Source organism: Crassostrea angulata, chromosome 7, assembly GCF_025612915.1.
Source record: "Crassostrea angulata isolate pt1a10 chromosome 7, ASM2561291v2, whole genome shotgun sequence".
Lineage (NCBI taxonomy): Eukaryota > Metazoa > Mollusca > Bivalvia > Ostreida > Ostreidae > Magallana > Magallana angulata.
Genome location: NC_069117.1, coordinates 38,564,497 through 38,582,749, shown reverse-complemented (window position 1 = coordinate 38,582,749; position 18,253 = coordinate 38,564,497). Strand labels below are relative to the sequence as shown.

General features: G+C 33.6%; 2 protein-coding genes across 2 annotated transcripts; both read left to right on the top strand.

The window, feature by feature from the left end:
* Positions 1 to 440: 440 nt before the first annotated feature.
* On the top strand, positions 441 to 2,966 carry LOC128155663 (protein toll-like). Its single transcript, XM_052817480.1, has one exon. It carries the CDS (start codon positions 716 to 718, stop codon positions 2,789 to 2,791), a length of 2,076 nt encoding a protein of 691 aa, XP_052673440.1. The 5' UTR covers positions 441 to 715; the 3' UTR covers positions 2,792 to 2,966.
* An 8,749-nt stretch (positions 2,967 to 11,715) lies between these two features.
* Positions 11,716 to 15,662, top strand: LOC128156505 (toll-like receptor 1). The gene has a single exon (XM_052818674.1). The coding sequence runs from the start codon at positions 12,178 to 12,180 to the stop codon at positions 14,236 to 14,238; it is 2,061 nt and encodes a 686-aa protein (XP_052674634.1). The 5' UTR covers positions 11,716 to 12,177; the 3' UTR covers positions 14,239 to 15,662.
* Positions 15,663 to 18,253: the final 2,591 nt, after the last annotated feature.

Below are 18,253 nucleotides of genomic sequence, written 5' to 3'. Positions count from 1 at the left end.
TGTAAATTAAGTGAACAAAACGTTTACTATAAAAAAATTAAAGCAAAACCTGCATATCATTAAAAATATTAACAATTATAATTGGATAACACATTAATGAAACTGTGAGTCAGATGCGTGCGTATTTGCCATAGCCTTCCGCAGACAAAGCATGAATAATACAACACCATAAAAGTAAAGAATAAACTAATATAAAACTATTTATTTCTGAAAGTACATATTTAAATTGGAATATAATTAATTTTTAAAAATAAAAAAAGGAATCATGATAGGTCTAGATTTATTGACTAAGTTGCACAAATTAGCTTTTTTTCGCTCCAGAAAAAAAATAAGCCCGCAGGCACGTGATTTGTTTACTGTTTAATGGTCCTGCAATCCCACATTTTACGTTCGTCTAAGGCATTTTAACACGCCAATAAAACATTCTTTCCTTCTTCTTCTTACTTTCAGTAAACCCTGCAAAGTACACACACTCGCCTGTCGCTCGTGGACTGGCACAGTTCATTATAGGATCGTGATTAATGAACTTAGTGCTCTGTTTGGCTCTATCTAATTGGAATTTCATAACTCCTGAACGGGATTACCTGATTTAATATTGAAACAACAGCTTCATATCGAGAGACATAGAGGTAGAGGGGAAAAAATCCGAAATTACGAAGTCGTGCCTTCAGGCTAAAATACATATTCGTGGCCCAAATAACTACAAAAAGTAAGGATGTGTAAATGGTTATTGTTTTTGTTCGGAGTCATTGTTTTTCTAGGATTGGTTTCGAGAATGACTACTGCATTACCACCAGGTAATGGTGTGGCAACTGGAAATTTGGAAGAAAATAGCACGGTGACATTTACTTCGAACAGCTCTTTGCCCCATGGATGGGATGGATTTTGTTTGGAGAATAACAGGAGTTCTCCGGGAAAATTCTATTTTACCTGTACCATTGACAAGTACTATTCCGGAATGTGGAACTACAGTCAGATTGCAAGTTACATTTCATCAGGAAATGTAAAATATGGATTTGACATTGAATGTTTAGAAGGGGGTAACATTTCACTTCGATGGCCAGGAAAGGCCAAAAATCTCATAGAACTGAAAGTGAGAAATTGCTTACTAACAGAGTTCTACGGTGATTATGAAAGTAAAACTCTTGCGACATTCCCTGATCAATTGGAATACCTCGTTTTGATAAATAATGTGGTTCTCGTGGACATATTTGATTTGGTGTATTTCGCGGGGTCAATCGTGAACATTACACAAGACGCATTGTGTGGCAATGACGAAAGTCTCGTTGAAATGAAAATAAGTAATATGACTTACAACTTTGGGGCATCAACTGAAATCTTCTTTGAGAAACTGTTAAATAAAACGACAGGAGTTCATGACATAGAGAACGACCCAGTGGTAAACGATGCCCAAAACCTGTACAAGGACATTTTTGAAGTTAGCCATATTTGTAACTACAAACATTTGAGAACGTACGACAACAGTGTTAATTCACACCCTAGTACTTTCTACGTTGACGTCAAGACTGAGAGGTCCCTTTACCCGGTTCTGGAAACCCTGAATCTTTCCTACACGTCGTTTGGAAAACAGTACTCCGTGGACGATTTACTGAACGACTGGGCCGTGTTTTACCCAACTCTAAAATTAATGGACATTTCCCACTGTAACGTGCAGGTACTGGATGTCAGCAACAAAATAAACGACGCGGATAGCAGTGTCAAGCACGTACTGCATGTCAATCTGACAGGGAACAATATCACCGAGATACAGGTGCCAGTGCTAGAAAGCCTGGTTAATATCCAACGAATATTCCTAAACTTCTCCGACAATCCTCTGAACTGTTCTTGTACGGAAGACATGAAAGAGCTCATCCGATTTGTTCTTGGTGAATCGAAATGGAGCGAGGAAAAGTACGCAAGATATGATTTCATTCGAGAAATGCAATGTTATCACCCTGTACAACTGAGGGGAACTATGCTCAAGGACCTCAGAGAGTCTCAATTGTTGTGTACAAATGACGTCACATTGACAGAGACAATTGTAGTAGAAGCCGTAGTGGTCTTAAGTATATTATCTGTCTTCCTTTTAGTTACAATCATAATACTGGTGAAGTTCCGGAGAGAAATCCGAATTTTGACGTACACTAGGTTCCATATCTTATTGCCTTTTCAGCCAGAGGAGGCGTTTGAAGAGAAAACTTACGATGCATTTGTCTCTTACAGCAATGAAGACCAAGAATGGGTCACTAGTATATTTGAAAATAATGAAATTGAAGCACTGAGAAATTTTAAATTCTGCCTACATCAGAGGGATTTCATGCCTGGGAAAACGATTACAGAGAACATTGTGGACTGCATTGAAGGTAGCAGACACACCATTGTAATCGTGTCCAAACACTTTCTTGACAGTAGTTATTGTTTGTATGAATTTGAAGAAGCCCTGCGACAGAGTATAAGCGAAAGAAAGCGCCATCTGCTGGTGATTATTTTAGAGGAAATCTCTAAAGAAGAAATGCCTAAAGTTTTACAAACAAGCTTAAAGACATTCACGTACATCAAAAAAGACGATAGCATTTTCCTTGACAGATTAATTTTTTCGCTTTCCTTTAAAGGAAGCGATGGGAAAAAGAAAAAAGCTGCCAAAATCTCTGGACATGAAAACAACGCATTTGAAGGACGGATGGCGGAACAGGATGGCACGAACAATTACAATAAAAATGTCTACCAGCCTGATGTTCTTTCGGGAAATTTAGACAACGAGAAAACGAAACATTACAACATATTCCCGTAAAACCTTGGCCGCTGTATTACGTAATAAACAAGAGTTGTAACTATGAGGCGACAACCTGCATTTACAAATAACTTTCTTGTTTTTACATAATTACAAAACATGTAGAATCTCTTGGCATGTTCTGTGATCTTTATGTTTTATATTTCAGTTGTTGAATACAGTATGTACCTCTTTTTTAAAATGTAGATATATAAATATATGTTCGCGATTAAAACAAGAAACCCCTATGCCTTATTGTTGATATTGTATTATTAATTTGAAAAGGCAACTTAAGTGCACAACATTAGCATGAGTTTTGTACCAAATCTGCATTTTGATGTCTTGGTTTAGTCCATATCAACTAATTTTGAACTCGCAAGTGCTTGTTAAATAAGGTACCTTTTACTTTAACTGTTTCTTCAGAAATTATATTTTCTTTACACTTAGAACAAGTTGTGGCTTCTACCGTGCAAGTAGTTTCAAGTTAATACAATGTTTACAAAGAAAAATATGCTAAACTATGCGTCAACTTTACCAACATCATGTAGTGCACAACACTTTTTGAATCATGACCTCAAATGACAATGCAACAATAATCTTGTGATATATGATTCTAGTTTCAATTATCTTAAGAAAATTGTGACCTTATTTGCCCTCAGTAAAAATACGACATTCCGCATATATATAGTGTACTATAGGAAGCCTAAATTAACTGCAATTCGTTAAGTATTCATCCACATAGATGTATGCATGCAATTTAAACAAATTTAATTGGATTTTTTTCTTTTGCTTAAATGGATGCCTTGTTATTTTGTTTCGTTCGTCTACAGAAAAACAAAATAATGGTCATCAAGATTCTTTTATTCATAGGCGTCGGAACCAGGGGAGGGGAGGGGGGGGGGTGAGGGGCTAAGTTAGACATAACCAAAACCATTATCCTTTTGTTGTTGTTTGTTTTTTTGTGGGGTTGTCGAGATTTCTGATAAGTCTAGCCCCCCCCCCCCCTCCCCCTTCTTCCACTTTCAATTTGATTCCAATGCCACTGTTATATCAATAGAGTATGTTATACAGAATAAGATATTGCAATTTGATAGACATTAAATTTTGTTGATCAATTCATCAGAGAAATCCGCGAAAGAAGATGGGGGAACAAGATAGCGCAAATGCCCATTGGGTTTTGTCGTAAAAAACAATTTCAGATTAATTTTTTTCCAACCAAATATACTAGATGATGTTATATTACAAGTTTACAAAAGCACAATTTGTAACTATATTCAGTTTTGAATATTTTAACAAACGATAAGAAAAATAATAATTTCTAAAGTGTTGGTGGTATCGAACCCACAACCTAAAAACCCTAGCCCTATAATGTTACCTAATGCCTGGTGCTCTAACCACTGAACCATTTCAGTCAGAACAAACTTTATTGTTTTACAAATGCTTAATGCGTCTTCAACCACGAATTTACGGACTTGTAGTATTTCTCTAAAACGTTCCATTGTTGGGATACAAAATGACATTTTTAATGTATAGTGGGTCATCTCTCCACGTTTTTGTTGATTGAAATCGCTTTGATTTCCTTTAAACCTTATATAGACTATTACAAAAATATGGAGCCAAGACCCACTCTATGAAAGAAAAGGAACTGAAGTTCTTAAAATGACGCTATTTGGAGGTTTTGACACGCATACGCCAGTTTTAATCAACCTATTCTAAATATTTGACTTATTTAAAGGTTATAGATCAATGTTATGGTAAATATGCATTGTTTTCAATAATTTAGAGAGACATTATGAGATTTGTTCATATTTTAATCTAATAGTATCTTATTTATCCCCATATAGGCAGTTTACACGCCTTATTCACCCATCTTCTTTGTATTGGACGAACATGATTGATCTACGGTATACTAGTATTCTAATATCGATGAAAATATTTTATAAAGTTTAATGAACAAATGGGGAGGGTCGCAAACTTAAATTTTTACCCGGTCTATTTACTGTGTATTAATTACTTAAAACCTACCATGACATTGTTCAAAACACTGATCAAGATAAATTTTATTAAATAGTTTTATGTCATTTGTCAAAGCGTTTGATAGAGTGTGGCACAGTGGTCTCATTTTTAAGCTATAAACGTATCTTCTGTGGTTTTCTATCTATGTCAAAGGTCCCAAAAAGTAATGTAAACAGATCTAGATCTTTTATTGTATAAATAAAAAGTGCCTACAGGTGTATCCCATGGATCTATATTAGGCCCATTATTGTTTTTGTTATATATGTAAATGATGTTATTGTAAATACGGCATCGCTGTGTAGTTTGTTTCCCGGTGATAATGCGCCTCAACATTCCTCATATAACGTACTTGACATTAAATACAATTTCAATCGTGATATGAATATTTTTGAACAGTGGTCTGAGAAGTGGTTTCTTAGATCCAATTCATCCAAGACAAAACACGTTTTATTCACCAGGGAAAATAACTCTGTTTTACCAAACCAATTTCAAAGCCAAAAGACTGTATCGTCCTTATTTTAGTATTGTGGTCTGCCGGTCTGAATAAATTGGTTGTCTACTCTAAAGTGTGCAAACAAAAATTTGATTTTGTAAAAAGTCTCAAATTGGAAGAAAAAATCTTTCGGAATTATATACTATAGTAGTACATAAAATTCAACTTAGTAAATACAATCACAATTGATAAAACGTTGAGTTGTTCCACCCGTTTTTTCATTTTTTGCAAGGTTGTGAATAGAAAATTTCTACGAAGAAACAGGTTGAGGAACTTTACAAATTGAACGTTTCTAAATTGAAATTTAGCTATATTTTAGGCTAGTTGTATTATAAATCAGTCTTAATATGTTTGAAGAGAAATTTCGAAAGTTGTGGGAACTTGTTTTTAATCAAAATTGATGTATTTATAATAACGTTAAAAAACGAAAATGTTCTCGCTATTTAACACAAATTAATTAAATAATCGCTTAAAATATAAGCAATCTACGGTAATACCTGGCAATCAATGAACTCAACGTCTCTCATCTGGTTGGGAACATTTGAAAGGACATCAAGAAGGCTGCATGATCAACAAAGTACCCATGATATATGATTTAGAATTTTGTAAGCTATTCATTAGTGAAAAAATAATCGAAATATATGTTAAAATTCAAATATTTTCCTATATCTTAATAATTAGATCTTTATCTAAAGGAGATTAACATAGTCTAAAAATGGCCATCTCTTTCCTGCCTTCTTAAAATTTAATAACCGTTTCCGATTTTTATTGATATTTACTACTGATATTCGATCGAATACCAAATTGATGGCATGTCTTCTGGCCGCTTTGCTCATCGATTTTGACGGTAGTTTATAAACCAGATATCTGTATAAGCAAATTAATATTTACTTACAGTATGTGAATAGCAAAGGGAAATACCCAACAAAACAAATCCAAATAAAATTGCTGACAAAATAAGTCTACACTACTCACTGAATCAAAATTTTGGGCGAAAGTAAAACTCGAGCTCACATCCACAATTCAAACTTATTCAGGTGACGAAAAAGATTTACTAAATTTTGGGTAGCTACGGCATCCTAATTACAGTTTCTGTCAACTCAAATAAAAAAGTTGATAACAAGTATCTAATGAACTATTATGTATTCTTTCACATCAAACTGTAAAATCATATAGAATATACATGTAAAAGTACATAATTTGACTGACAAAACACTTTGTGGAGGGTGTTCATTTGCGGATTCAGAAAATTTGAAAGTACAACTAGAATTGTACCCCCCCCCCCCCCCCCGCCTCTCTCTCACACAAACTTTTGTTTAAATCAAGTTGAAGTACTTGTCACAAAGAAACCAACAAGCGACGCACAGACGGACCGTATGAACAGAATGATCTAAGAAAGGATCCGGAGAACTCTCTGATCTGTTTCACGGCGTTGAGTTTCATCCAACCAAATTCACGGTTTCTGGGAAGAAAAAAGAAGACGCCCCTAAATAGCTGTATTCTCCTCTCAAAGGATAATTTTTCAGATTTCGTCCGTCTCCACTAGTACCAATCTAATAGCATCTCTTCTCCGGCCCCAACAGTAGAATCAAGGACGTTAAGTGTCGAACAGAGACTCTGGAAATGTACGGATGAGTTGTTTAGACTTCGCTGCGGGGGAGAGTCCACAACGTGTGGCAAAGATTGACCCCTTAACGGAAGAGGAGCGATAAATAAAGAAAAATAGAGTACTCCTTGTACTCGGAGTAAGACTAAAAAAGCATTACACTTTTATTTCATTTTCCAAATGACAGCTACATGAAGTTAATCATTCCTTATTTTGTCCTTGTTTCTTATGTGAGTAAAGCTAGAGTGGGCGCGATGAAGCAGACTGCATTTTTTGTACATTCAAAAAATATCTGCAAGAGTCACTGCCCTTTGATTTTTGTATGTTTATAGTCATTTTAAGTTTAAAATAAATATTCATATTCAGTCTTGAGTCTGTTTCTCGAAGCTCTCCTAAATTTAGGAACTGTCATAATTTTGTTTAAACTTTAAGGTAGCACATGCATTGTCCTAATACCACCACAAGGATGTAAATTCACGTTTTATGGGATCTTGGGACTCTTGTGATGCTTTGTCCCAAGCTAAAGAGTAAAATTACATCTATGTATTCCACTTGTATATATGCGGATTTAATGGAAACTGGGTGTGTTTGTAGCATTAAATTCTATGAAAACGCACGTGCTTATTTATTATATGTATGACAAGATTATCAAACGCACTCAAACAGTGCACATTTGTTGTTTAAATATTTATTGGCTTGCAAGCCAAAAGCTGTCCCGATACATATTTTCTTTATACAAAATAGCAGTTATTTGGACTCCTAGCATTTATTGTTATTGGTCCCTGAAATATATCTAAGTACATTTGTAAATGTATATTTTTGTAAGAATATACAAATTAAAAAAACTGATTTTATGCCAATCGTGTTAATTTGCACGTGTACATGTGTTTTCTTTATGGAAATGTTTTATGATTTATCTCTGCATAAGTCTTTCAAATTCTATCTGTATGTGTGAAAATAAGAAGAATTTTAGTAGGTTAGGATATCATAACCGAAGATGTTCCAAAAGGTAATGTCACACCAAGTTTATTACCACAGCGTTGTAAAGTTCCTGGAATCGCCATAGGATCGCAGGTAAAATTCAGAAAAATGTACAATTCTATTTTAAAGTTTTACAAGTGAAGATGTCACGGCGTCCTGACGGCGACAGAGGCGTTTCTACGGAGCCTCCGGGGCGTGTAACTGTGTTTTCACAGAGTTCTACCTTGCGATTGACTGCGCTCTTGCTGAGTATCCGCCGAGCGCTCATGACGTACTAAGAGTTTTTTCCCCGCGTGCACGGCGTGCGCTGCGTGCACAATACGTTCTTTACTTATTGGTAGATAATTTTTTATTTGTACAATGGTATTGGAAACAAATAAGAAGGTTGAACTTTACAACAAGTTGAACATTGTTTTGTTTTAATGAAACAAGGTAAATTGTAATTGAATAGTAACTAATTTTTAAATGATTTGTGAAAGACAAAAATCTTAGTAGACTGGTTTACTGACAAAAAAAACCCGTTATTAGTTGTTAGAAAACATAGAAGGGCCAGCAGCATAAGAACAAAATGGCATGAATTCCACCTACGTTCTATAATATGGAACATTCATAATTTCTACTTTTTACAATGTCATCCACATCAAGTTTGAGAATACTATATAGCTTTCTATTGTACAACAGCCATTGTTCACGTGTTTGCAACATGGTTGACAACGCCGTGGAAGCGCGGTATAAACGGTAATGAAGGCAGAAGAAACTTTAAAAGAGAGAGGTGATCGCAGCAACAACTCTTTGGGGTCGCTGTGTGAACAGCAAAATGAGAAACAACACTTTCAAACGCTGTGTATACGTAGTGAAAGCGCAATAGAGACGCATTGACATCACAAGGGATTCCGAGAGGTCACTGTGCAAGCGCAGTCGACTTATCACTGCGTCTCTGTACTGCGATTATGTGCGTTATTGGGCGCACCAACAGAGCTCTCGTTGCGCTTTTGAAGACCTTACGGCACTGTCATGGCAACCTCACTCCGTTTCTCCTGCAAGTTTATCAAAATGCAGAGCCACGGCGCGTACTTTGTGCATGCTCAAAGTGCGCGCTGTCCCATGGTGTTCTACAATTTTTCTAGGTGATCCCACCGCGACAATGAGACGTGAGGAAATGCTGTTGTGTTGTTACGGCGCTGTTGGAGACACTACTATGTGTACCTGGGCGTTTAACATTATTTAAGGACGCAGCGGGTTCGCCTAGAGGACGCAGTCCCGGTGTAACAAGGGTTTAAGCTTCCGCCAAGCTACATCTTGAGTGGTATTAGTTGATCTTAGGATGTTCCTAACTTTTTTCTTAGGTCATATTTAAGGAACACACTTACGTCATATCTTAGGAAAGATTTGTGAACACGCCTGCTGTTTTGTATTCATATGTAGGGAGATTACAAATTAACCTTATAGCTTGAGCATAAACCCTTTGTAATTGAAAATATAATAACTTATGGCCAACTAAATATATTTAAATGATAAAAGTACTTAACTATCATTGTTTGCATAAAAAGGGAAAGCCAATACTGATTAAAAAGGCATGTAAACTAGATTAAAGCATATTATCAATTTATCCTATGCGGGAGACCGCGGAAAGGGTACGATGCTTAATAGCTTTTTCGTGATCAAAATTAAAACAAAGATAGTTCTTTTATTTACATATGCCTTACATATTATTGGAAAGTATTTCAAAATGTTGTTAACCAGACAAAAATATACGCTTTTAAAAAAAAGTAAAATTTGGCAGTTGGAAAAAATTCTTCAGCATCATTTACGGAGAAAGCATGGCATATTTTTTTTAACAAGTTATATTAGCCAGGATGTGTCATTCGTAACTACATTTGTAACCCAACACCAACATGCTTTTGAGTTGATGTGTCAATGAACGGAATTGTGAATACAATTATTATAGTAATCTGAATTACCCCCCCCCCCCCCCCCCGTTTTCATCTAAAGCTTACATATTTTACCGCGTGATTTCATGTACTTACTTTATGTCTCTGGTAAACTTCAAATAGTCACGTGTATACATTCTATTAAAATGTTTTTGCCTTTCTTTTATAATATTAACGTTAATACCTTTTGATTTCAAGAATAAAAGGTTTTTCGTATCATTGCTTCCCTTCACATTTACTTTACTATACTAAAGTACTCTTGAGCGTACAGCTGATTATTTATGAAACATGTTCAATGAAAGTTTCATAATACGATATTTCCTACTTTCACCATCTTCTTCAAGCAATTGAAAAATAGATCATACCATACCAAAACAATAGATAAGCAACAAAGCACAGAATGATATTCATTAAGCACGGTATAAACTGACGTACATTTTTCAGTTATTGACCAAAGAATATCTAGTCAACATTTACATTGGTAATGAGTCAAATTTCATATAAAAACTTCCCTGAATTATCTATTAAGGCAATATGTTCAACACTAATCACAAAATAATTCAACCATTAAGAATTCATCAGCATTATTTATCTCACGGTGTACAGATGTCAGTTTTAATCACCACACTATTTTTTATTGGTTCAAACGTTCATGCCATTTTTTTCTGTCTTCCGTCTTTTTTTTTTTTCTTTTTTTTTTGGAAATATTCCTTGTTCTATTTTTTATTAATGTTGTATCAACGTATGACATACAAGAGGAGTCAAGACCTCGCATAAAATGTTAAATACGGTATAATTATCCTTAATTAAAAAAATAGATTTCTAAATTCTATTCAAATATTTATCGCTTTTTCAATGGCCTCCTTTTCGGAAGAAAACTGAGTTAGAGGCAATGGAAATTTATTAGCAATCTGTGTTTACGGCCACTCTAGTTGGCCAGTTTTTCGATTCCCCCACACTCATCAATCTTTCTTTGTTTACTCATTAAGCGCAGTAAGTAAATGCTTCGGACACAGTGCTGGAATAGATAGATCAAAGCGCCGCGCCAAAGAAGTTTATTTTTCCCGCTTCGACACTAAGTAATTAAAGCTGGTCTTTCGAAACAGAAAATGTTTTCGTTACTTTTCTGTCTTTTTATAAGGCCTGTGTAATTTATTAGAGAGTGAAGTGCAGTAATCCACAACTATTGTCCTTTCCAATTGACATTTCATGACTCATTCCTAGTTAAGTATTGTTCTCCGTCGACCTTCTCTTCACATCGAAAAAAGTGACATTAAAGATTTCGTCAAGCGATCACGTCTAGTACTGTTCACAAGTCAAGAGAAAAGAAAACACACACTCTTATATTTTCAAAAAATATTTCAGACATTTATAAATTTAGATTTGATAAAAAATAATTTTTCCTTTGTTTTTCATTAATAATGATAGTTAATTAGAAATAACAAATATAACAGAAAACTAAAAAAAAATACATTGGCAAAAAATTCCATCAAAAGTCGTTCAAAAATAAAATATGAAGGAAGTAAAGGTAAAAACATTGGGTATCGTTATTACTTAGCAATCAGACGTTTTCTTATGCAACAGATTCGTGTTAACTCCTACAAGTACTGTGTGACTGTAACAGTATTAGACAAGTACACCTAAGTCCTCTCAATCTATGACGACAGGCTACTTGTCACACATCGCTAAGCAAGCAATTAATGTTCTCTGTAATATAGGAGCAGTTTTTGTCTCTCAAACATTGAATCGTTTGGTAGTTGAATAGTTGTAGCTCAATTATATTTATTCCAACAGCAGAGTGAGTGATATAGGTCATATAAGCAAGGGTCTAGCTCTTATGTAGATCATTGTGTTATTGAAGTGGTTTTATTGCTCTTTGTACATATACGTGGGTGTTTCCGAATGGTCTTTTTGTTTCAAAAGCCATGTTCCAAACGGCTTTATATTTTCAAGCAATTTCAGTGGTAAAATAATATCATCAACTAGGTTGTTGGTGTAAAATTATTACTGAATATAATTTCTTATAAGATATGTGCTAATTGTATCTCGACAGGCAAATTAATTTTGATATATTACAATGCCCCGAGGCGGTCGGCCTATCAACAAAGCGTATCGAAAAACATAACGCTGTGCTCGCCCATCATGTATTTCGTGACATTATGGAGAAGTACCTACAAGCCTACTATGGATTCACAAAAAAATTGGAAAAGGAACATGGGATATTCTAATTAATAAAACAGGTTGATGTTTCTTCTGGAGATGAGGATTGATGGGATGCAGTTGTGAGTGTTAGCAAATATTTCTTATCGTTCATCTCTCCGCGCACTGACCTAGAAATTGCTGACATCACTGCAACGTACACAAGAGAGGCGAAACAAACATGGCGAACTCTGGGATTCTACTGTGTTTTTGTACCATCATATGGACTGTGAGTTGTCAAATGGAAACGGCAATACAATCATCTGGTGTTGACAATACACAGTTCGAGAATGTTACACAACAAAGTAGTTCAGCATATTTACCCAACGGATGGGATGAGTTCTGTAAACTGAAAAACGACAGTACTGATAGAATTAAGTTTTACCTTTGTGATATTAAGGTTCAATTCTCGGGAAAATGGAATTTTCTTCAATTGAAAGACCACATTGCCAACAAATCAGTGAAATATAAATTTGACATCCGTTGTGATTATCCAGCAAACATTTCAGTGCAGTGGCCATTGAAGGCAAAAAATCTTCTTCGCCTAAAAGCTGAAAATTGCGAATTGGAACATTACCTAAGGGGATATTCAAATATGAACACATCAAACATTCCGGATGAACTTGAGTATATTCAATTTGAAAATTGTATTATCATTATCGACATTTTCGACATGTTAAAAATTGCTGGGAATATCTCAGAACTAGAGAAAGATTTCAATTGTGGGCACGAAGAAACCGTGGAATATTACATATTCAAAAATAATAGTTATGGCTTTGGTAATTCCGTAGAAAATTTTCTTTCTACACAGTATAACAACAATGTGAGTTCTATGAATGCTGATATAGTAAACAAGGGCTCAGAAATGTTACCAAAAGCTCGACTTATTAAACATAAGTGTATATACAGAAAACTTTTATATGTGGACTTGAGTGTCAATCATCAGACATCAAAATTCCATACTGAACTCGGAACAGAGAATTCAATGTTTCCAGAACTGAGAATTTTTAATTTATCGAAAACAATGCTTCCAAACCTAGCAGAAGCTCACAGAAAATGGTACAGGTATTTTCCCAAGCTAGAAGTTATGGATCTTTCGTACAACCTGTTTACTGAGCTGGAGTTTGATCCGTCTGCAGATGCTTGGGACGTACCTCGGCTGACGATGAACATGTCTCATAACAATGTAACAGAATTGAAAGTAGCCAAACTCGAGGAGCTTGTGAATATGGAAAAGTTGTTCATCGATTTCAGTGACAATCCGTTAAACTGTACATGCACCGAAGAGACGAGACAACTGATTACCTTTATAAACGATCAATCAAAATGGAGCCAACCAAAGTATCAAAGATACAACTTCATGAAGGATATGGAATGTAAATATCCCAAAGAAATTCAAGGAAAAAGACTAGCTGACCTGACAACAAAGGATCTGAATTGTAAACTAGAGCTTCTGGAGAAGATAGCAGTAGAAGCCGTGGTGTTCTTGAGTCTGTTGTCTGTGGTTCTTATAATTGTAATCATAATTTTGCTGAAGTTCCGACGAGAGATAAGAATATTGACCTATACAAGATTCAATATTATTCTACCGTGTCAACCGATTGAAACATACGAAAACAAGAAGTTTGATGCATTTGTTTCCTACAGTAACCATGATCAAGATTGGGTCACAAGTGTGTTTGAACACGCGGCGCCTAATAGCCCACTGAGTAACTTTAAATTCTGTTTGCACCACAAGGACTTCATGCCAGGAAAAACAATATTTGACAATGTAATTGACTGTGTAGAAGCCAGTCGCCATACAGTTATTGTCCTATCAAAGCATTTTTTGAACAGTCACTATTGTATGTACGAATTTCATGAGGCATTTCAGCAGAGCATTTACGAGAGGAAAAGACATTTGTTGGTTATCATGATGGAAGATATTCCAATGAATGATTTGCCCAATGATTTAAAGCGATGTTTGAAGACATTCACATACATTCGGAAAGATGATAGTATATTTGTTGATAGACTTGTTTATGCCTTGTCATACAAGGGTCAAAAGGCCATGCTGTTGGATAGTCGGTGCCGGAGCGCCGCCTATTCAAATCAAACCTCATGTGAAACCGACATAACTGAGGTCGGAAGTGACGGAAACTCGAGCCCGATATCTATTATTGATCGAAGTAATATATTCCCAAACATAATCAATGAAAAAGACATTGTAAGTGTAAAAAATGAGAAAAACAACATTTTATGATTTGATGAAATAACGTTCTTGCAAATGTTGGCATGAGAACTCGAATACGATCTCTGCCATTGATCGTGGCAATAGATATTCCCAAACTCATCAATGAAAATGGCATTTTTAGAGAGAAAAAAAATATCAGAAAATCATTATTTTGTGATTTATTGAACTGTCTTCTTTGCAAATGCAGGAATGAAATGTTAGTATTTTAATTTAACATAAAAATGATCACATGTGTATTATATGTACATGTAGTATAATTATATGTTATTCACTCTTGTAACATGCATGTATTACAATAACAAAATACATATTCTCTGTATTATGGATCTATATAGTATATACTAGTACTTTTATCTTGTTTGATATAAATATATTCCCCCTCTCTTATATATTTTACATTTATAATCAGACTTTGATCAGCATATATAATTTAGGTGCCAAATCATAAAGGATGCAAACAATAAATATATCCATTGTCCCGAATGTTATATTATCGGGGTAAAATTCTTTAAAGAGGTTTTATTGTTCAAAACAATTATATAAAATTACATTTGTTTATAGAAAATGCCACGGAGTCCAATTTATAAAAAGATTGCATTAATTTCACTTTTAAAATGTTGTTTCTGTAATGTTTATGTGACACAATTAATTGTTTATTATACCCAGGGATCAATAATTGATCTTTATGTTTATTTTTTATTTGTAGCTCTGTGATATAACAATGAAGGTGTGTTGTTTTATGTTTCATAGTAACTTTGGGAGTTAAAAGTGCTAGAGATATGGTTTGATTAATATTTTATCTACGTAATTATGCTCGTGTTCAAAATGAGTACTACATGATATCGCGTGAATATCATGAATTTTCAAAGCAGTTATATAAGATTTGTGAGAAAAATGTATTCTACCACTGCGTTGTTACCTTGTTGTTTACTAGCAAATTAAAAAAGATTAGTGAGCATTATTCTCATTGTTTGCAGTATCATTTTTACCCATCAAAATACTTTGTTTAATATTTACTGGGAAAAAGTAAACATGAAGCATGAATTTATTTTTCAAAATCCAGTGCATGTACGAGAGTACGGGAGTTTTTTCTTAAACGTGGGGATTTTCATTTACTGCAGCAATAGTATATGAAAAATACACGTTTACTTAAATCTTCTTGTATTTTATCATTACGTTTATATGTAGAAAAAAATGGAATAGCATACATTTTGCAAAAAAATTTGGTAATAATGTGGTATGAAATTCTATTAGAAAACTTGATGATTCCTTTTCAAAAATGTGTATAACTGTATTATTTGTTTTACTTTGTATCATAATTGATTGTGTATAACAATAAACATACATGTACATGTAAGTAATATCAGTATAAGGTTTATGTCTCGAAGGAACATTATGTTATGATACTGTTTATTAATAAAGTGCTACTTGTCTTCATTTGTTTGCATTCTTTTGTCATCAATTAGCTGATGTCTCAGCTTCCTTTTTTTTTATCATGACTTTATTTCTAGCCCTTTTGCTTATAAATGAAATGAATTACACAAACTCACACGGTAATTTTACTTATTATACTTAATTTTTTGATAATATAATAACACTAAAAATAAATGCATTTTCTTGCTTAAAATCTTTTTTTTTGTCAGTATTAAGTTTTATTTCAGAGCTGTTTAGCGTGTTGTAGATTGATAACTTTTTTAACGGGGTTAACTTGAAATTGAAAACAGGTAACACAAAGGTAATGCACGTGCTTTATCATAAATTCTTCTGTTGTTTTTGTTACGCGTGGTAATTCTTATTATTTTAAAAACATGCATATGTATTACTGATAGCAAGAGCTCTTGATATGAGTAAAACTCAGGTCATTGATTTTATGACAATGACGACAGAATTGACGCGCTTTTAATTTTTGATGTAAAATCTTCAATCATACCTTTCATTTAATTTTCTTTTGATGTATCACCTTATCATTTAATAGGCTGTTTGACATATTCTATTCCTGTTTAGTGTGTGTTTGAGCTTATCGAAAAGAGTGATTGCTAATTGAATGCTTTATCCGCGTAAATTGCCCTTTCAAAAACTAAAAAATTATACCCCCCCCCCCCAAATAAATTATGAACTAAAACAACATTCAGCAAACACACACGATGGAAACTTTCACTGTAAATTAAAGTTAATTCATTATGTGTTCAATTCCGAATGTTGTCTAATTCGATCAGCAACAGTTTGAATACCTGCATATATAGGTATTTCTTACGTTAACTTGTATTTTCAACATTTCAAACATTATAAGAAAACATTTGAAATAAAAATATCTATAAAAAAAACCTGGAAAGAATTGTCAAATTTAGATGTTGTATAACTTTTAACTCGAAAAACATTGAAAGGAAAAGTTAAGGTTTGAAGACTAAAAAACACTTTAAGAACAAAAAAAAATCGATTTTGATTTTAAAATATTTTTGGTATCGATGCAGTAGAAAAACTGTTAATGTCTGTTGACTTATAAATTATCTGACTATCAATTGGCAGTCACCATGTGGAACAAACTGACAGTACCTTATAGTTGTATTTTAGCTGTACATGTAATTGTATGTTTATTCTATTTAAAAAGCAGTGAAACATTTCATAGTGATCAAAAATAAGTTTGAGACATTTGACTGTCAAACTGAATATAATTGATACAAGGTTAGAGGACAAGCTTATGGAACAAAAATAATAGCAATTTTAACAATAATTAGACAAAATAATTCTGTTTAAAATCTAAAGGAAGAAAGGTTGGAATCAGAAATACTAGTAAGATCATTTAGGACACGATGTTTACATGTAAAAGTAATATACACGCTAAAAAGAACATTTAGTTTTGTCCGTTAAGTTCTTGGCAATTTAGAACATTGTATGTAAACTGAATGCATTTTTAATGCTTTTTCAGTTGTGTAATGCACTGAATTTTTTTAGTTCCCATCAATTACAAAGATGCAGGGTTTTTTTTCTCAACCAAAAAAGTAACAGACTTTCATGTTGTATAAACGTTCATGCATAAAATACTTCTCTGGATACTCCCATCATATGTTTTACTGCTCATTAACAATGCATCTCTTACATATATATCAAAGCACTATGTTGACATGCGTTCAAGGTCAAAATTAAGTGCAAAACTCGATCTTGTTATTTTAGAAAACCCATATTTTTGCATTCTCTTGCTCAATTTTTTCTAAATCCTGAATTAAGAGGGTTTAAAAATCATAACCATTTTTAGACCATATTGGTATCCTGAGAAGCCGTTGAAAAAAATATTCAAATGATGAAAACTGAACATATGGATTTGTTTATCAATGAAAGTATGCAGTTTTAAAAAAAAGTTAAGGTAGATCTGATGGTTAATTGTTTTTACTACACAACCTCCTACATATGCTTACAAAATAAATTCTGTACTTTTTAAATCAAAGACTATGATGAAGTTCAGGAGTTATATTTCTCCTATATTAATCTCTGGATTGTTTTTTTCAAATCATATGCAAAAAAGTCAACGGACATCGGATGTAAAGTTATGAAAAGTTAAGATTTTAAATCTTTAAATCAAACTGTAAAAAGCAATATGAATCGAACTAAATTAAAAAAAAAACCCAAGAGTTTCTTCTAAAAAAACCCCCAGAATACTAGTATTATGAGGGTTGAATAAAAACTAAAACTGACATATATTCCAATAGTGTCCATGGATATTTCCATATAAACAATAATTAAATGCTCTAAGTTATAATAAACTTCGCAATAATTGCAGAACTAAGGCATCCAAAAGCAAAACCAGTTGTACTACAAATCAACACAGAAAAAAGTAATTAGCGAATATTATGTCATTCATATCTACAACATTTAATTATATTCAGGACTTTCCTGTATTGCATTAGGTTTTTTTCAGAGACGTGAAAGGCGGGGTTACCGTAAAAGAATGATTAAAACAAACTTAAGGAATATTATAAATATTATTTATCAATTTTTTTATTTATTTAACATTTCGATTACTGATACA

Bases quoted from the DNA above. Each gene is read 5' to 3' on its own strand.
- LOC128155663 (XM_052817480.1), top strand. From the start codon at position 716: ATGTGTAAATGGTTATTGTTTTTGTTCGGAGTCATTGTTTTTCTAGGA.
- LOC128156505 (XM_052818674.1), top strand. From the start codon at position 12,178: ATGGCGAACTCTGGGATTCTACTGTGTTTTTGTACCATCATATGGACT.